Here is a 20,609-nt window from a genome sequence, read left to right as displayed (position 1 = left end):
AGATTTAAAATCATTTGTCATGTACAGACACTCCTCTGATAAACATCTAACAGGCATTATGCGGTTTACGCAGTTCATTAAGTTCTTTTGACTACTTTAAGAAGAGATCTTGAAAGCCTGACCAAGGTCTATGAAGATGATAGGCCTTCTGAGGATCTCTTCTATTGTATCTAGAGTGCTCCAGTAATCAAGACGTAAATGAATGAGTGATTTCATCATTTGTGAGAAAACTTCACAATCTGAAGGTCAAACACATTCTGTCCATAAAATATGAACTCTTCACCACAACCTATGATCCTACTCAGCTGAATTAGCACTAACACCTACATCTGCATTCAACAAATTCAACTAAGCAGAGTTGTAAAGGTTGTGGTGAACAATTTATAGTTAATAGTCTCAATGTTCACAAATGATGAAAACTAGAAATTACTCATGAATTTACTTTTCTATCATTGAAGTTCTCCAGATATGATGAGAAAGATCTCCAGGCCTTTTATCTTCCATGAGACTGCAGTCCCATCTGCAGCAGAGGATGACACTCCAACACTATCGGCAGTTGAGGACATCACTGCAGCCCTGTTGACAGTTGAAGATGTCACCTGACGATGTCATGAACTCATCATCCCAGCTGTTCCTTTCCAGGTCCATGGGCAGCTCCAATGGTAGCTCCACGTGTCGCTCCACTGGCTTCCCTGTTGCCTGCTACTCCAGGGGTCCCAGTGTCCTGCTCAGCTGGCCTCCGTCACTGACCAGCTCCTCAAGTCGCCCTCTGTTTTGCTCTTCATCATATACTCTCATGTTTGAGATCGGCCCACTCTGACTCCACCAGTCCATTACTACTCACATTTGTGACCTGTTTCCAAAACTGATTAACTCACATAAAAAGTATTGCGGACATTTTGAAAGCTATTTAACTGGGCAGTAAGTGAATATTTGTGCAGAAAAAACACTAACATTAGAATAAATACAAACAATATTAATACAGTACATAGTGATTTTATGTATGCCAGTGTGCTCTCTTAGCCATTTACAAACCTCTCCTTGTGGAGGCCCAGTATTACTTGTGGTCTGCATTCAACACTGGGTTTGCCTAATCAACCCCTCAGCAATCCATGCACGGGATCCAAACTTTGTTCTTCTAAACCAGCTCACAACATCTCAATTACATTCTCAGATATAAGAAATTCTAGTTACATTTTACTGTATTAATGGATTTATTCTAGCGTTATATGGCGTTATCACAAGGAAAATCAAGCTTACAACCAAGATAAATTCTTTTAAACCTTTTGCTTCAGTATCTAAGGCTTTCTGACAGTACTGCATACCTGTGTGTTTGGTCTTTTAGCTCCCCTAGTGCATTTATTAGCCGTGCCCCTTGTTCTTGTTCTGTGATATCTCATGTTTTGATCCTCTTTCTGTTTCATTGTCCCTGCTTATCTGTGTACTGACCCCAGGCTCTGACGACTGTAAGTGTCGCATTGTCCGTCACAAACCTGCTCGAGACCATGAACTAGCAGTCTCGGTCTCGACCTCATTTTGACTCAGTCTTGTCTCGGTCTCGGGGTAAGGTGGAATTGTTGTCGGGAAAAGCCGAGTCCCGTGCCTCCATCTGAGGCAACTGGAATCTGAATCATGACTGAGTTGTAACAAAATGAGAATATACAATATAAACAGCGCTTTTCTCCGCTCTGCGTCTCTCTGCAGCTGCGTCACTAATGCGCTCGCGCAGACGCGTTGCTAGGATACAGACAGACGCAGCGGAGCAGGACAACAAACGAAACTGAAAGTTTCAATCTCTGCTTAAAAAGAGTAATAATAAAAACAACTTTCTTTATTTTTATTTTTAATATTTATAGCTGTTAGTAACGACGAATTGTCCTACCGTAGCGCGTATTTACAGATAGAGCGCTACATAAAACTGTAGGTAGTGTGTTTTGATAGCCTAAATCACACAAAGCAGAAGTCAGCTTCTTTTTTGCCAGCTTCTTGTTCGAATTTTCCCGTTCCACCTTAAATGGTACGGCAGTTACATTCTGGTGCCTCACTCAGGCGACACATAATATAATATATATATATAGGTAATGATGATAAATGTACAATTAACTACAAACATATTTCATTTTTTTTTCTGAAAAAATCTTAATCTGGTCTCAGTTTTGACTTGGACTCGGGTTGTAGCATGTCTGCCAACTCTCTGCCTGTACAAAGCAAGTGATTTCAGATCTATACATCATACGGATGTGTCACTGTAGTAGGTACTATAGTAGGTAATAAAAAATCATTAAATATCAATCAAGGCATATCTTACCAAACTAAATGTTGTAGTATGTTTGGCAGATCTGTGTCTGTACAACGCAAGTGATTTTAGATCTGTACGTCATATGAGTAGGTCACAGTAGGTATTCATTACAAAGAAAAAAAATTTAAGTTCAACCAAGGCATATCTCACTAGACTAAAGGTTGTAGTATGTTTGTCCGACGTGGCTCTGTGCACTATAAATGATTTTATGTATGTACGTCATTTGGATGAGTCACAGTAGCAATTTATTGTTTATAAAAATTTCATTAAAATTCAACCAAGGCACATCTCAGCAGACTAAAGGTTGTAGTATGTTTGTCAGACGTGTCTCTGTACACTACAAGTAATTTTATGTCTGTACGTCGTAGTAATGTGGCTCAGTAGCACTTTATTGCTTATAAAAATTCTCTATATGCACATGCAGAATGCTTAAACTGCTACAAATATCCATCCATTAAAACTGAGGAAGTTGTTAAAGTTAGTTATTGATTCATGTCTACTCTGTTTTATGTACTTTAATAGATGTACTGAACTGTAATGAGATTTTGCTGCATAGTTGAAACTTTAAAACTGATAAAGCAGAACAAAACATGACCACAAATCAGTTTTTAAATGAGAGGAATAGTAGATGTAGAAGAATTATAAAGAAATTTGAGCAATTGTCAAATCAGGTTTTGTAGTCTAACCTTGATGGCCTTACTGTCAGGAAATCGTGAGTTAAATCCCTTGCGATGCAACAGCCATCCATGGACGGGAAAGCATCTCTCTCTGGGTGGGTAGAGGGTCCTCCCTCTCCCCCACCACCCAGCGAAATCTATTAGCTCATGTAACAGAATTGGCAGTTGGTGTTCTCCTCCAAGCATGTTAAGCTGCATTAGAGGTAAATTGAAAAGATGCGGTGGTGCTAGGCCTGGTCAATATCTAAAAATATTCAGCATGATATTTTCTAATTTAAAAATTGTGGTTATTGATGAATTATATCGCTTTCACAAAATGAATACATGCACTCTGCTGCAGCTTTGACCTTCTTTCTATTCTAATTTTAGTTTTTTTTTTGTACAACTGTTTTAATTAAAATCTTTAATAAAACTATAATTTCACAGTTAAAACATTGTATTTTTATAATATAGAGTTTTTATAATTCAGCAAAGCACAAGGACACTTAAGCTGTACAGAAAATACTGCAAATTTTACTCACACAGTAAGGTTAAGTCACACACAGGGGCGACAGAGTGGAATTTACTCTAGCATTGCCTAATGACTTTAAAAGGCCTCATAATAACCCTATGTTTTAACAGTAAAAATGAATTGTGTATGTATTTTTAAATATTATTTGTTACCTTTTTTCTTATCCTGTTTTTCTGGCTATAGACAGGGCCGGACAAAAGAGGTTGCTCGGTAACAGACATGGTCAGGTGCTAGGTAACAAACATGACAGTTGATGGTCGACTTTGATCGAGGAATTAAGAGTTCCTAACTTAAGATAAGAAAAGATGCTATAAGATAAGATAAGATTCTTAAATTAAGATAATATTTGCTTCTGTAATATGAATTTGTGAAAAATCTTATCTTGACCTGTCAGATCTTAAGTTAAGACTAAAAGATAGGAAGTTTCTGTAATCTGGCCCCTGGTTAGAGTCAAGTTGTTTTACTGCAGTTAGTCACATTGTGTCAGCATTTATTTTCCATTTCATGCACTTCAGCTAAACTTGATGTGAAGTAAAATAAGTAGAAGGTGAAGAGCTTTGGTTATGTAAAACTGGCATTACATAGAGATAACTAACAGACATCTTCTTCACAATCTCACTCTATCTCTGCATCACCATCAGGTTGCTTGTATTACTTGTATTACTTGTAGTGTGAGTAATGTTTGTACTTGTCTATCTGATTACATCACCCTATCGCCCGGGCCTAAGTGCACTTCACTTGTATCAGAGTGGATACTAACTTTTACCCTCCCAGCTTGCTAGCATTGAATTAGGACACATAGCTATCGGGTGGAATTTGCATGAATTTAATTTATAAGAAAAAGTAGGTAAAAAGAGAAAAGGAAAGAAATGAATGTGCTAATCGACCGCATGCTGCAAATCTGGCAGAGACTAGGATTTAAACAGTGGAGTAGTCCCAGAGAAAATTATGTTACTGGTTACATTAGTGATGTATATATGCTATCAATCCTGATGCGTAGCACTGTCATAATAACAGTGCCAAGGTGACATGATTTTGAAATTGACTAGTTTAAACTGCAGAGAGATGTGTGTGGCTGTCCAGTATGTGTATATGCATTGAATGTCCGCTGAGAATGAGTGCAATATAACTACCACACTAACTTTACTACTGACATCTCATTTTTGATTTAACCCTAGAAATCTTCTGTATATGACTGAACAAGTAATGTGACTTCCTCAAGTGATTTCCAACATAAGTCTAATAGTTTAACTTCCTTCTTTCAGAACGTAACTCAAAAAATATCTCCTTACTCAATACAATCCTACTTTTACGCATTGGCAGTCATTGCTATACATAATGCTGTCAATATTTAAAGGTGAATTTAGACCTAAAACTAGCATTTAATATGTTATTTGTCTTATGTAATACTCTACAGTGCAGTATTTTATCCATCAGCTTCATCAGTTTGAAAGAATTAATGATTTTGTATACTTTTTGTGTTTCCAGCCATCAGTGTTCTCTCACTATAGTACCCAGCATGTTACTGATGTAGAAGCTAATAAATACAGACATGGTGTTTAGCGTCCTAACAGTATCGTTAGCCTTCCAGCACAAAAAATCCCTCCCAAAAGTTGTAGTTTTGTAATTTTCTTCCACCTTCAAGATATATCATCAGAAGAGGGTTTTCCTAGTCTTTAAAGAGGAAAATCTCACTCTGGACTCTACTGTGGCCTGGCTGCAGAAGGTGAGTATGTATTTTCACAATAGACAAAGCAATGGCTAAAGTTTTCATTTTGGCCAGACTGCCCCTTTAAGCTGGCAACAATTATTTTCTACAGTTGTTAGCTTTCACAGTCATATGCGTACAGAACACAACAGAGGGTGAATTAGGTTTGTCAGATAGAGGCAAATGTATGAAAATAAAAGAAAATGCGATTTCCTTATGTTGGAAGTCATGTAACTTGTTCAGTCATATACAGGAGATTTTAATGGTTAAAACCAAAATGAAACATCAGTAGTAAAGTCAGTTCAGTAGTTGTATTACACTCACTCAGTGCACGTACACATACTGGACAGCCGTCTCTGTACAGTTTAAACTAGTCAATTTCAAAATCATGTCACCTTGGCACTGTTATCATGACAGCCCTACATCCTAATCTCTGCCACTTCTGCAGCATGTGGTCGATCTTTACCCAATTTTTCACAAATTTTACACAAATTCCACCTCATAGCTAGGTGTCCTAATTTATTGCTATCAAGCTAGGAGGGTAAAAGTTAGCATCCATTCTGAGACAAGTAAAGTACAACAGTGACCTGTTGGCAATGCAGAGATAGAGAGAGATTGTTAACATGCTGCCTGTAATTTATCTCACTGTAATGCCAGTTTTCCCTAACCCACGGCTCTTTACCTTCTACTTATTTTACTTCATGTTAAGCTTAGCTGAAGTGCATGGAGTAGCTAAGTTAACTGGGAGAAAAAGTTTCTGTTTTTTCTGGCCCTGCCTATAACTGGAAAAACAGGATCAGAAAGAGGTAACAAATAATATTAAAAAATATGTACACAATGTTTTATTCACTTCTACTGTTAGAACATAGGGTTATCATTAGACGTTTAAAAGTCTTTAGGTAATGCTAGAGTAAATTCCCCTCTATCTCTGCTGTGTGACTCAACCTTAGTGTCTGAGTAAAATTTGCAGTGTTTTCTGTCCAGCTTAAGTGACCTGCTGCTTAGTTGAATTCTAAAACTCTGCAAACTATGAAATTATAATACTACATTATAACTGTGAAATTATAATATTATCAACGCATCTATAGCTGAACCCCAGAGTGACTCCACTAGGTGTCGGAAAAGACCGTTTTTATTTTTTTTTGGTAACATACATAAGCACAGTTTTGGAAACTGCTTGCAGTCTGAAGTTTCTTCAGGAGGGAGTGCTATTACCACACAAGTTGCAATGAACCTGCACCAGAAGGAGTTCATGAACACAGCAACAGCCAATAAAAGGACAGATAGTTTTCAAAAGATGTTGAGTTATTGAGTATTATAATATTTAATGTATTTATTTAATTAATATGTATTAATCCTAAAAATACAAACTAAAATCATAATAGAAAATAGAAAATATCATGTTAAATATTTTTAGATATCAACCAGGCCTAGCACCACCACATCTTTTAATTGGGCCACTAACAGGGCTCAGCGCGCTTAGAGAACACCAACTGACAATTTTGTTACATCAACTAACAGATGCTCGTGTTGGCCAGCATTGTGCTGGGTGGTGGGGGAGAGGGACGACCATTCTACCCACCCAAGAGAGAGTGAGGACAATAATGATTTACTGGATTACACAGCATTCTGAATGGATTCTCTATTGAAAGGAAAATGTAGTCCAAAACTATGCTTAATTCCTGACACCAAACCTACACGTCCACATCAGACAGGTTGCTTGTAATGCTACAGATTAATTGTGCTTGTAATGTTAAGAGACAAACCATTCATACAGATTTTCTTTATTATTCTTTTTCATCAGTCATATTACATTTTCGTCAGTTTTTAGGTTTATCGGCATTCAAGTTTCAACTATGCAGCAAAATTTCCATTACAATTCAGTACATCTATTAAAACATATAAAACAGAGCAGCCACTTTCACTGGATGAGTTATATATTGTACCTAATACATTAAATAAGTAGAATGCCATACTGCATTTAAAAAAATAAGTTGATTTGACATTTGCATAATCAAAATTTAATGTTATTCAAAACAAAACACTGTACAAGCTATGAATAAAATCCCTTTGAGTGCTCTCAAGAGCAGATTTATAAAACGTTTGATCACACTGTGATGGATTTGCTGAGAATCTTGGATTAAATACCTGAGGAATGTATGCTGTACAATTACAGCACAATACAGTACTTCAGACTTTAAACCAATGTGAAAATATCACAGTAGTCATTAACACAGTGATGTTCATTCAGTTCTTCACTCTTTTTTGCTCTTTGCTGAGGTCCTTCTGCAACATTTACGGAAGAACCAAGCACACGTTTTCACAAAGATGAACGTGACCAGAGCGACTATGGACAGCAAAAAGGCAGCGACGTCCAGGCAGTGGTACTGGTACCAAGTGAGGTCATGGGCCGCCACCCTCAGGTGCTTGGCCCCCTTGTTGTTCATCACAAACTCGATCCAGAAGACAGCCTGGTCCAGCGGCTTCATCGGCTGATCATGGTGGATTCGGGAAAGCCTCATGATGCTCTCTTTGTACCTGACAGAAGAAATGAAGTGAAACTGTGTATGTCAAGTAAACAGAGATGTATTAAGCTTTTTGTGCCAGTTTTAGGGGCAAATCAGATGCGTTCAGACAGGGTGTTATGTACAAAACACAATCCTGAACACACAGTTTATGGGCCAGAGTGTGGTAAAACCCACAATGCACCTCTCTCTCATATGCATATGCATTTGAAGGGGAATCGTGCAAAATGTGGGAGCATCAGGCAAGTACAATTACTCTTTATTTGCTGAGTTTAACATACTGTAAAAAAAATTAAACGTGGCCTGTGCAAAAAAAAGAGGAACGTGTTAACTTACTTTCATTTAGAAAATCAACAAAATGTCAGCTTAGCAGGATGGCCCAAATTTTTTCATACAAGTTTGCCAATCAAAAACGGGGTTAAACATATATATTGTATTGCTGAGGAGATCAAAATAAAAAGTTCATAAATAGTATTCAGGGACTTTTACAGCCTTAAACCACTGTTTTTTCTACTAAAGGCATTTAAGGAAAATACAAGATCAACTTACGACGGATTATTAATAACTTCGATGAGACCGTCCTTCAGGTCTTTGGTCTCCATTTTGTTGAATTCAAGCAAAACAGCTGCTCCTTTGGTTTTCATGTGGAACAGATTATCTGACTGGTCACCAAACAGTGGAATACCCACCACTGGGACACCATGATAAATAGCTTCATAAAGACCATTAGTCCCACCATGAGTGATGAAGGCCTTGGTTTTAGGATGTCCTATCAGAGACAGATCATTAGAAATCATCACTACAACAAACTATTATAGTATATACAAGACCAAAAAACAGTGTATATTAAGGTTCCATGGATTTGCTGGCATCGACAATAACATCTATTTAAATGGTGTCTACAAAAACCACGTTCAGGAATGTAACACCATTCTGAACAACCAAACACACCATCAGATGCTACATCGAAAAAATGTTCAAAGAGAACTTAGTCAACGCTTGGAGAAGGACGTGTTTTCTGAGGTTGTGAGTGAATGATTTACTATTATCATCATATCTTCATCAGTGTAATGTTGATTTTGTATTTGAGGCCTAAACATTGAGCCAGACCTTCTTTTTGAGCCTGTGTGTGACATTAATATGTAAAGACATATGATGTGGTTCAAAAAACCCCCATGAAATCTGACCTCTGACTTTTAAATTATTATTTCAGACTTTGCAGGGCAACTCGCTGCAGCACACACACCATATTTTGGAGTGTATTTTCCTCTTTGCTTAGTAATGCTAATTTTTTCAATTTTTTTCACTTTATTCCAAAGAAAATCGTGCATAGTGCACCTTTAAAATTAGTATCGGTATCTCTGAAAACATTGTCATGTTGGCTGGCCACTAAAAGACACTTAAATGACAAAACTGTACCTTACCTAGTAAGTCATTCTGGGGAATCCAGTCATAGAGTCTTGTGTTTGGAGCAAGAGTGTCTGGTTTCTCTCCCATATACCGCCACAAGACCTGTAATTAAACACAGAATTCTGAAAAATGAACACAAAAACTTCTTTTTTCCCCATAAAGAATATAAGATTAAACTACTCTATGGATATGCTATGGATGGCACTTTGCTTACAATATTTAAGGGGATAGTATTTGTAGAGTGCACTACCAAACTAGAATCAGATATTTTATGAACAAGACAATGAACACTACAGTGAAATCAAATATCAAATATCTGCAGGGTTGCTTGTTTGACTATTTCTAATTTTCATGGAGAATAAACACCAGCTGGATTCAACATGAATCAGCCTCATGTCAAGATGGCTTGTAGACCATCAGACAACTGGAATATTGATTTTCTATTTACAGATATAAACATTTCATAGTGTAATCTCAGACCTTCTGTGGGATCTGCCCGAGTGCTGAAGCGATGATGTTGGCTCTCTCTTTGGTGAGGCTTTTCACCATGGAGCCCAGGGAAAACACCACAATGCCATCATCCCCTGAGCTCTGAACAAACTCCTCCATCTCCTACAAAACCAAAAAGCAAAGACAGATACATGTTAGTTCTATGATCGTGTTCCTCAGGAAGCTGATTTAAATGCAACAGAAGTGAATAGTGACATCCAGCTGCAGCCACACAGACCAAGCCTTAGCCGTCTGGCTAGAGTGTTGGTGAGGCAGCTCACATTAATGTTAGTGTGACAAATAAATTGTTTCAAAAAAGGAACATCCTAAGGAGAAAATCAATCCTGTCCCAGACTGCTTACTTGCTTTCTGCAGTACCAGCAGATAAACTCTGATAGATAAAACCTGTAGTAAGGTTTAGGGTCAGGCACTAAACATTCTGTGTCAATTCTTAATGTGTCACTCAAGCATGCAAATGTTCAAAAGACGTCCTGACAGCCATAACGGTGATCTTACCTTTGGAAGTGGCTTTGCAGGCTTGCAGTGCAGCCCCCCGACAAATTTGAAGTTCGGCAGGAGTGGTCTTGGATACTCAAAGTCCCAGTAACTTCTGATTAACCAGATGTCTGTTTTTCCCAAAGTTTCACACATTGTTGTGGGTTTGCCTATGAAGTAAAGGAGCAAAGATGATGTGATACTAGATCAATCATATTACACTGGAAGATAGCAGCGAACAATGCTGAAATTCAAACTTTGAATTTTGACATAAAAACTGACATTACCAATCACAGGAGCTGGACCTCAGCCGATGCTACAGGCTGGTATATTAAGGGTTGATTTCTGGACAGGGATTAAGCCTAGTCCTGGACTACATTTTTCTTTCAGTAGATAATCCCCATCAATGATGCTGTGTAGTCTAAGACTAGACTTAATATCTCTCCAGGAAAACAACACTGTGTCAGTGCCTACAAAAACACGTGTTCTGTCCTTCTGAGATTTAAGTTATGCAAGGTCATTCATACAGTTGATCCTGATGAGGGCACTGAGGTGTCAGTTGGTGCTCAAAAAAAACCTAGGTACAAAAGAAAAGAGGCCTTAGTGCTGCCTTACCTGTTATGTTGGTGTAATACTTATCAAACGTGAACATCATTGACAGTTTGTATATCGCTGTGAAAGCAACATACAACAGCACATTCTCCACCCGCTCTATGAAGTTCATGTGGTCAGTGAGATGTCCTTGGGTGGCAGCAGCGGGCACATACGACGGTGGTGTTGGCAACTGACCGCACAATCTCTCCATACTGTATGCAAAATGCAGTCTTAAAGACATCACCCGGGGCAGGTCGAGGATCTCTGCCAATAGATCAGTGCATGGCGTCACAGGATCGTATAGAAGTACATCAAAGTGTGATGCCCTGAGTGAAGCTATGAGCTCTTGATTGAGCAGCATCCCGTCACATATTGATCTGCCATATCTCTCAATTTCAGAAATCACGTTCCAAAACAACAACAAAGTCTCAATCCTGATGACGGTCTGGTTCATCGAAGAGTTAATATAGTTCTTCCACATATTCACTGCATCTTGTTTTTCTATGTTGATCTCAAAAATAATGTATTTTAAGTTCTCTTTTTCCGTGTAGTTGACCGAAGATGACGCTGAGTGGACCAGAACAGTCACACTGTGATTCCGAGCGACCAGCTCATCCACGATTACGCGCATGTTGTACCAGTGACTGTATTCACCGGGGACCACCAGTACGTTACCACTGAGAGTCATTTCAGACCCGCTCAGTATCAAAGCTACCAACGGGAGAAGATGTCTGTATATCATGGTAGTAAAGTAACTGACAGCTCGACTACTTGTTGGCTCCACCGTCCAGCCACAGCCCTGACAACCGAATCAATGAACTCAGGTTTAGGACACACTGAACTGGAACAAAGAGGGCGGGCGGAGCGGTAAACTCGGACTGATGTTTCTTATTCAGCGGATATCCGCGTTTCGCCGCTCCTCTTGCTCACAACGTCCTAAAATCTCTGAAATTGCATTTTCTAAGTCGCGATGAAACAGAGAACAAACTATAACCATTATATTCTGTCAAAGTTCCCGATCTTTCCATTTCATCGAGTACATTTGATCAAAGCAGCCGGTATCACCACAGCAGGCGCTAAAGGGGATGAGGGACCGTCTAAAAAGTTCAGCTACTGTTTCAAAACGTACAACATTCACAGCGATATATATATTTTGGATATATATATATATATTAGCAGTTTAGGCATTCTGCACGTGCATTTACGGATTTTTTTTAGTCAATAAACTACTACTGTTACTACTACACATGCATATGACATACAGATCTAAAGTCACTAATGTACAGAGACATGTCTGACAAACGTGAGATATGCCTTCGTTGAGTTTCAATGATTATTTTCTAAAAATAAAATAAATAAACATCTAACAGGCTTTATACAGATGGGATCTTGAAAGCTAGACCAAACTCTATGAAGATGATATAGGCCATCTGAGGATCTCTACTGTCATATGTACAGTGCTGCAGTGATCACTAAGTAAATGAATGAGTGATTCATCATTTGTGAGGAAAACTTCCCAATTTTCACACTTGTGACCTGTTTCCAAAACTGATTAACTCACATAAAGTATTGTGGAAAAGTTTAAGCCACCTAAGAAAATTCTCTATCGAAAGCTATTTAATTGGGCAGTAAGAGATGATTTGCTTAGGAAAACACTTACATTAGAATACATACAAATAATATTAATAAAATACATATGGAGTGTCCCAATACCCAGAGAGCTCTCTTAGTAGCCGCTGTCTTCATAGGCAGCTGTCTAAGCGTCATCTAACCTTATAAGACATAAAGAAGGCGAATTTACCCATTTACTGTTAACACCTGTGTTCTAATAATGTGTCCTATTCCTACTGAGCATGCGCATGTCATTGCTATAGTGTTGTAACTTCATGTTTCAAAAGTTTTGTGTTTTTAATGTTAATTCAGTACAGACTCAGTTTAACATTATTACTTACTCCCTGATAAGGTGATTTAGGAGATCAAAGTGTCCGACTACTCAGTTGTGATTTTGAAGTTAGGAGCAGAGAAAACATGAAAAAAATGGTAAGGCTTCGTGTTCACATGTGTAAACATACTGCGGGCTGTGGATAGGGTTAAGTCTCGTTTCATTCGTTTCATTTCAGCTTGTTTTTTTAACAAGCTCTCAGTTTTATTTACCTAGATAACTGTCTTCCTCGCCTCTCGCTCACTGATCAAACTCCTCAAATTCTGCCTCACGGACGCTGCGAAGGACGCGCTCTACCAAGCAACGGTCCTCTAAATGAGACCCACTGCATAAACTAGGTCTCGACCTCATTTGGACTCGGTCTTGTCTCGGTCTCGGGGTGAGGTCGGCTCGGAAATTGTTGTCTGATGCCTCCATTTCAGTTTTGTAACTGTTAACTTAGCTCGTCGCTCGGGTGTGTCAGAGTCAGCACTAACCGGTGCTCTGGCGAACTGTGCTACCTTGTCAAAATGTCCAACCGTAGCACATATTTACAGGTAGAGCTCTACATAAAACTGTAGGTAGGATATTTTTTCTGCCTTAAATGGTGCAGCAGTTACATTCTGCTGCCTCAGGCCACTGAGGCATTCAGGCAGCATTTAAGGTGGAACTCCTTATCAGGAAATATTACCAGCCTTAATAGAAGAATAATGTAACTGAGAGCTGAGATTCACTGCTTATTGCATTGTTTACAAATCCTTTGATAGAGCATCATTAATTGTTAATACTCTCTGGCCATTTCCCGCTTTATTTATAACTATTTTAATTATTTCATGTGTCTGTGTAATGTTACTGACTTCTCCCTACATCAGTCGTAGTTACAGATTATTATTACTGTATGTAATGTTTTCATTTAATGATAAAATGGATGTAGTTTATGTTCATTTGACTTTAGATGGTGATTCTGAATAAGTTGTAGAGAAGAAAGGAGCATAGAATTAGCTCCCCACTGCTTCCAGTTACAATGCAAAGTTTGACTAAGTCTATAACATAAGACTATAATATAATAATAATTAATCATGTTTTATGCTGTATATTATTTAGTTATATTTCACAAAATATAAAATGTAACATTATGTATTAATCATGATAATGAAAATACAATACACTACAAATTCATTTCATTTATGTATATATGAATTTTTTATTTTGAAAAAAAAAAAATCTGGCCTTAGTCTTGGTCTAGGTCTCTGCCACAACTCAGACTGGATTACTAAAAGTCTTGGTCTTGACTTGGACACAATGTATCCCAGTCTTGGTCTTCACTACAACAGTAGTAATTAGTCAGGTGATGATGATTTGGAAAAAAATCCCTTTAAGTGAAGTCGAGAACAGTGAAAATGATTTAGAAAACGTGTTCAAATATAGTGTCGTGGAATTGCTGAGAATCTAGGATTAAATAGCAAAAAACCTGAGGAATGTATGCTGTACATTTACAGTAGAATACAGCAATTCAGACTTTAAACCAATGTGAAAATATCACAGTAGTCATTAACACAGTGATGTTCATTCAGTTCTTCACTCTTTTTTGCTCTTTGCTGAGGTCCTTCTGCAACATTTACGGAAGAGCCAAGCACACGATTTCACAAAGATGAACATGACCAGAGCGACTATGGACAGCAAAAAGGCAGCGACGTCCAGGCAGTGGTACTGGTACCAAGTGAGGTCATGGGCCGCCACCCTCAGTTGTTCATCACAAACTCGATCCAGAAGACAGCCTTGTCCAGCGGCTTCATCGGCTGATCATGGTGGATTCGGGAAAGCCTCATGATGCTCTCTTTGTACCTGAGAGAAGAAATTAAGGTAAACTGTGTGTCAAGTGGACAGAGAGGTATTAAGCTTTTGCGCCTGTTTTAGGGGCAAATCAGATGCGTTCAGACAGGGTGTTATGTACAAAACACAATCCTGAACACTAAGTTTATGGGTCAGCGTGGAAAAACACAAAATGCACATTTCTCTCATATGCATGTGCGTTTGAAGGAGGATCAGGTAAAAAATGGGTGGAGCTATTTAAAGTGCATGCTTGGTCTACTTAATTTTGAGCAACTGGTGGCAACTGTTTTTTTTTATACATTATATACAATATATATTATATACATTATTCTCTGCCACTTAAACTAGGCACAAATTAGCAGTAGCATCTCAAAGACATGCTGTTGAAACACTTCCTTTAAAAACAAGTGACACAAGCCTCCAAGGTGAGCTGTAAGAATATTTACTAATTAAGTTATTTCAGCTCTCAGGATCAGATTTATATGCTGTTTATGAGAACGTTTTGGCGTCGCTTTTGTAGTTACATGTTTTGTTGATTCTCTAAGTGAACATAAGTCAACACATCCTCTACAGAGAACACATTTTAATGTACAATTTTTGTTTATTTGCTGAGTTAAACATATTGTGATACAATTAAAACATTAAATGCGACCAGTGCAAAAAACAAACTTAAATATGGGATGTTTATCCGCAAATGTTACTCCACAATTTCTACTTATTCACTGAGGTTGGCATATTGGGGAAAAAATGCAATAAATTTAAATGTCTTTACTTTTGCACAGGCCACATTTTAAGTTTATATGTTATATTCAGAAAATAACGAGTGATTATGCATTAAAATGTGCAGAAAGGTGTTCTCTGTAGAGGGTGTGTTAACTTATTTTCATTTAGAAAATCAACAAAATGTCAAAACTTGCTAATTAAAAATGGGGTTAAATAAATTTACTGCATTGCTGAAGAGGTTAAAATTCAAATTTCATAAATAATATTCAAGGACGTTTATAGCCTTAAACCACTGTTTTTTTCTACTCGAGGCATTTTTTAATGTTGCTATGAAATGTCATTTCATTTGCCTCAACATGAGGGAGTTACAGTACTTTTAAGTTTACACTGAGCACCCTTAAAATAATCTCCATCTTAAAGCATCTGCGTTTAAGGAAAATACAAGATCAACTCACAACGGATTGTTAATAACTTCGGTGAGAGCGTCCTTCAGGTCTTTGCTCTCCATTTTGTTGAATTCAAGTATAGCAGCGGCTCCTTTAGTTTTCATGTGGAACAGATTATCTGACTGGTCACCAAACAGTGGAATGCCCACCATTGGGACACCATGATAAATACTTTCATAAAGTCCATTAATCCCACCATGAGTGATGAAGGCCTTGGTTTTAGGATGTCCTATCAGAGACAAATCATTAGAAATCATCACTACAACAAAAAAAACTGCCTATATTAAGGTTCCATGGATTTTCTGGAATGGGAGATAACATCTATTTAAATGTTTTCTACAAAAACCATATTGAGGAATGTAACACCATTTTGAACAACCAAACACCATCAGATGCTAAGGTAATCTTTTATTTTGAGTATTCATATTGTTTGCCTAGATGGCTTGTTCTTTATTTATACAATTTAAGACATTTCCCCTGCTTTGGTCCAGCTGATTATTTGAGATATTGAGTGAAAACTGACAATTATATTTGACAAGTAACAGTTGGCAAGCATATCAGTCAGTAAAGCACTACACACAGCATTGAAAATATTGAAATCTGTTTCATTTCTATCATATAACATTATGTTGGTCCATACAGGACAAATCAGTATTATGTCAAGACAACAATGAACCAGATAACTCCAGCAGCATTGCATTGGTACAACAAACTTATGAGTAATACTGGAAAAACAGAATGTTTTCGATTATATTATGAATATATTGTATGGTGACTTTTGTATTTGAATATTAATAAAAATTGCACTCAAAGCTGCACTTTACAGATTTGGGGAATTTGTAATTTTTAAATATGCTATTGCACATGACATGTGGGAGAAGATTTTGTAATTCCGAAGTGTTGAATCTGATGATTGTAAGCACATTGAAAGAGTATTCAAAGAGAACTTGGAGAAGTACGTGTCGTCTGAGGTTGTAAGTGATTTATCTGCTATTGTTATCATGTCTTCATTTGAGACCCAAACATCGAGTTGGAGCTTCTTTTTGAGCATGTGTGTGTGACATTAAAACGTATGACCCCCACAAAATCCGACCCGACACCTCTGACTTTTCAATTATTATTCCAGGCTTTACAGGGCAACTCGCAGTAGGACATGCACACCATATTTTAGTGTGATTTTTCCTCTTCACTTAGTAATGCTAATTTTTTCCGTATACCGCCACAAGACCTGTAATTCAAATCAGAATTCTGAAAAATGAACACAAAAACTTTTTTTTTTCCATAAAAATTATAAGATTAACCTGATCTATGAATGGCACTTTGCTTACAACATTCAAGGTGATAGTACTTGTAAAGCACGCTACCAAACTAGTATCAGATATTTTATGGACGGGGCAAAGGACACTACAATAAATCAAATACCTGCAGGGTTGTTTGTCTAGTCTATTTATAGTTTTTTATGGGGAATAAAGACAGGACTTAACATGAATCAACCTCTTATCAAGATGGCTTGTAGACCTTGAGACGGCTGGAATATTGATTTTCTTTTTGCAGATATAAACATTTCATAGTGTAATCTCAGACCTTTTGTGGGATCTGCCTGAGTGCTGAAGTGATGGTGTTGGCTCTCTCTTTGGTGAGGTTCACACAATGCCATCATCCCCTGAGCTCTGAACAAACTCCTCCATCTCCTACAAAACCAAACGCAAAGGCGAATACGTGTTAGTCTTCTGATTGTGTTCCACAAGAAGCTGATTTAAATGCAACAGAAGTGGATACTGACAGCCAGTGGCAGCACCACAGACCAAGCCTCAGGCTGGGCAGAGGTTGGCCAACTGGCTGGCAAGCTACTTAATTTAGCTGGCTGGCTAAAGTGTTGGTGAAGGTTAAAAGTTCTTCAGCACAAATAAATTGTTTCAGTTTTTTTTCTGATGAGAAAATCTACCCTGTTCCAGACTGCTTACTTGCCTTCTGCAGTACCAGCAGATAAAGTCTGTGAGGTAATAATCTGTAGTAAGGTTTAGGGTCAGACACTAAACCTTTGTACATTCAATCATTTTCCCAATTCTGTGTCAATTCTTAATGTGTCACTCAAGCATGCAAACGTTCAAAAGACGTCCTGACAGCTATAACGGTGATCTTACTTTTGGAAGTGGCTTTGCAGGCTTGCAGTGCAGCCCCCTGACAAATTTGAAGTTCGGCAGGATCGGTCGTGGATACTCAAAGTCCCAGTAAGTTCTGACTAACCAGATGTCTGTTTTTCCCATAGTGTAACACACTGTTGTGGGTTTGCCTGTGAAGTAAAGGAGCAAAGATGATGTGATACTAGATCAGTTTCGTGTATAGTTACTTAAATGTTTCACATAAAATGTTAGAAAAGTGAAGCTATTTTTTCTGCTCCTGTTTTCCTAGTACACTGGAAGATAGCAGCGAATGATGCTGAAATTCAAACTTTTTCAGCACCAACATGAGCTACGAGCACAAAGTAAAACATTACAAAAACAAAAGGTTTTGCTGCTCCAAAATCAAATTAGGGCTTTTAACTTTGTTAGAGAACAGGTAAAGAGATTAAAAGACCCAACAATATTCAACTAAAACTTTAAATAGATTAGGAAAGTGCTTAACCACACAAGCAAAGCACTTCTACTTACTTTTAAAGTTATGATTCACTAATGGTATGCATGACTAAGTCACTGGAGTCCAGTCGTGTTTCGCAGAGTGTGGCTGCAGGTTTTCATGATTGTTTTTCCTGATTAAGATTAATCAGGTGAGCTCCTGCTTGTTTCCAGTGAAAATCTGCAGCTAAAGCCGCCCTTTATGGATAAGATTGGACAGGCCTGATCTAAATGGTGAACCAACACCCTAACTTTCTTACTTCGTAGCTGACAAAGCAGAGTTTTTCTCCCTGGTGAACAGCCTCTCTCTTAATATAAGCCTTTTTGAAGGCTTTGAGCACTGATCTGGTCCTTACTATTTAGCAACTTACAGAAAACACCATATAGCCCTCATTATTCTACTAAATTATTCAAGAAACACAAGAATGGGTCAACAATTAGATAACGTTTGACAAAACCAAGCACTAGTTAAGCTACTTGGTTATTAGTCAGCAAGTTTGTTAGCCAGCTGGCTATTTAAAACAGTAACGGATTTTGAGACTTCACTGTCATAGTCACTGACTGACCTAAATTGCAAACCATAGGCTATTTGTGCACCTTTGTGACAAGAAAATGAATAAAATACCACAGAAAATCAGAATAACTTACATTTAAAGATGACTTCATCACTTGCTGGGCTGTGTGACTCACTGCTTCTGCCTGGCATTTTCAAACAAAAGTTACAGCGTGTTGCATCACAGGATTGTCTTAGCGGCTGAGGAAGCATTTGGTGCCCTCTTGATTTATTGATTTATTGATCATTGGAACATTATTCAAAATTATACTTTGATACATATTTAGGTTCCCTGGGACCTCAAGCTAAAAATAAACAAATATTACTCACCGCCTCCCTCTAAAGATATTATTAACAAACATCAAATAAATAAACGAGAGAAAACTGTGCTGAACAGCTGAAAGCAGCTCACTTTTCCATAACATGTGGGAGAAAACACAGCAGAGAAAGTAGTAGAGTTATTTTAGGCCCGCTTAGCAGCAAAGCTACAACGGGAGAAGGTGTCTGTATATCATGGTAGCATCATTGAAATGACTGAATTGAGGTTTAGGTCACACTGAACTGGGACAAAGGGAGCAGGACGGAGCTCAATAGTGTTATGCATGTGTCACATATTCAGCTGATATCCGCGTTTCGCCCCTCCTCTCGCTCACTAACAACTTCCTAAAATCTATGAAATAACATTTTGTAAGTCGTGGTGAAACAGAAAACAAACTATCATCATTATATTCTGTCAAAGTTTCTGATTTTTCAGTTTGGTCCAGTACATTTGATCAAAAGTAGCTTCATCTTACTGTGTCTGCGTGGGTTTCCTCTGGGTGCTCTGGTTTCCTCCCACAGTCCAAAGACATGCAGTCAGGTAAATTGGAATGAAACTTGCAAGGTATAGAGACATTTTCCACAAACTTTCCAACCTGCAGGCCAATGCATGTTCTGTCCATTAAATGGGAACTCCTCACCACAACCTCTATGATCCCACGCAGATGAATTAGCCGCATTTAGCACAAACACCACAAACAGATTGACCATCTGTATTCAACAAATTCAGCTGAGCAGGGCTGTAAAGGCTGTGGTGAACAATTTAAAGTTAATAAGCTCAATGTGCACAAATGATGAAAACTAGAAATGACTGATTAATTTACTTTTCTATAATTGAAGCTCTCCAAATACAATGAGAAAGATCTCCAGGCCTTTCTTCTTCCTTGAGAATGCAGTCTTGTCTGCAGGAGAGGATGACAATCCAGCCCCGTTGGCAGTTAAGGATATCATCGCAGCCCAAGGCCTTCAACACAGACCTATTGGCAGCTGTTCCTTTCCAGGTCTAGGGCAGCTCCGATGGTAGCTCCAAGTTGTAGTATTGTTGTAGTATGTTTGTCAGATGTGTCTCTGTACATTACAAGTGACATTAGAATTATACATACTGTGATGTGTCACGGTAGTAATTTAAGGCTTAAAAAAATTCCCTACATGGACGTGCAGAATGCCTGAACTGCTAAAAAAAATATCCATCCATTAAAAATGAGGAAGTTGCTAAAGTCGTGTATTGATTTTCACATCATCTGTGTACATCAGTGGGTTTCAAGTCTTTATAAATAACACCAACAGCCCCCTTATCTCTGTGAATGTTTTACGGTTTTAAACGGAAGCCGCACTTTTCAGACGATCCCTCGCACCTTTCAGCACCTGCTGCAGCGATTCCAGCTGCTTTGATCAGACGTACTCGGCAAATGGAAAAATCGAGAGGTTTGACAGGATGTAGTGATTGTGGTTTGTTCTCTGTTTCACCACGACTTAGAAAATGTCATTTCAG

At 38.1% G+C, this 20,609-nt stretch overlaps 2 protein-coding genes across 2 annotated transcripts; both read right to left on the bottom strand.

The window, feature by feature from the left end:
* Window positions 1-7,008: 7,008 nt before the first annotated feature.
* On the bottom strand, window positions 7,009-11,785 carry LOC118814810 (UDP-glucuronosyltransferase 2C1-like). The gene is made up of 6 exons (XM_036580609.1): window positions 10,730-11,785; window positions 10,136-10,284; window positions 9,611-9,742; window positions 9,145-9,232; window positions 8,270-8,489; window positions 7,009-7,733 (listed from the first exon to the last, which is right to left on the bottom strand). The coding sequence occupies exons 1-6, from the start codon at window positions 11,448-11,450 to the stop codon at window positions 7,451-7,453; spliced, it is 1,593 nt and encodes a 530-aa protein (XP_036436502.1). The 5' UTR covers window positions 11,451-11,785; the 3' UTR covers window positions 7,009-7,450.
* Window positions 11,786-14,127: 2,342 nt separating this feature from the next.
* LOC118815108 (UDP-glucuronosyltransferase 2B15-like) lies at window positions 14,128-19,001 on the bottom strand. The gene is given in 9 exon segments (XM_036581039.1): window positions 14,128-14,380; window positions 14,383-14,474; window positions 15,641-15,909; window positions 16,591-16,597; window positions 16,849-16,859; window positions 17,216-17,277; window positions 17,280-17,322; window positions 17,776-17,924; window positions 18,895-19,001. Coding segments are annotated over 9 exon segments (864 nt in total). The 5' UTR covers window positions 18,953-19,001; the 3' UTR covers window positions 14,128-14,207.
* Between the last annotated feature and the right edge of the window lie 1,608 nt (window positions 19,002-20,609).

This window comes from Colossoma macropomum, unplaced genomic scaffold (genome assembly GCF_904425465.1).
Source record: "Colossoma macropomum unplaced genomic scaffold, Colossoma_macropomum, whole genome shotgun sequence".
Taxonomy (NCBI): Eukaryota; Metazoa; Chordata; class Actinopteri; order Characiformes; family Serrasalmidae; genus Colossoma; species Colossoma macropomum.
Note: the sequence above shows the minus strand (reverse complement) of the source record. Positions and strands in the feature narration are given on the sequence as shown.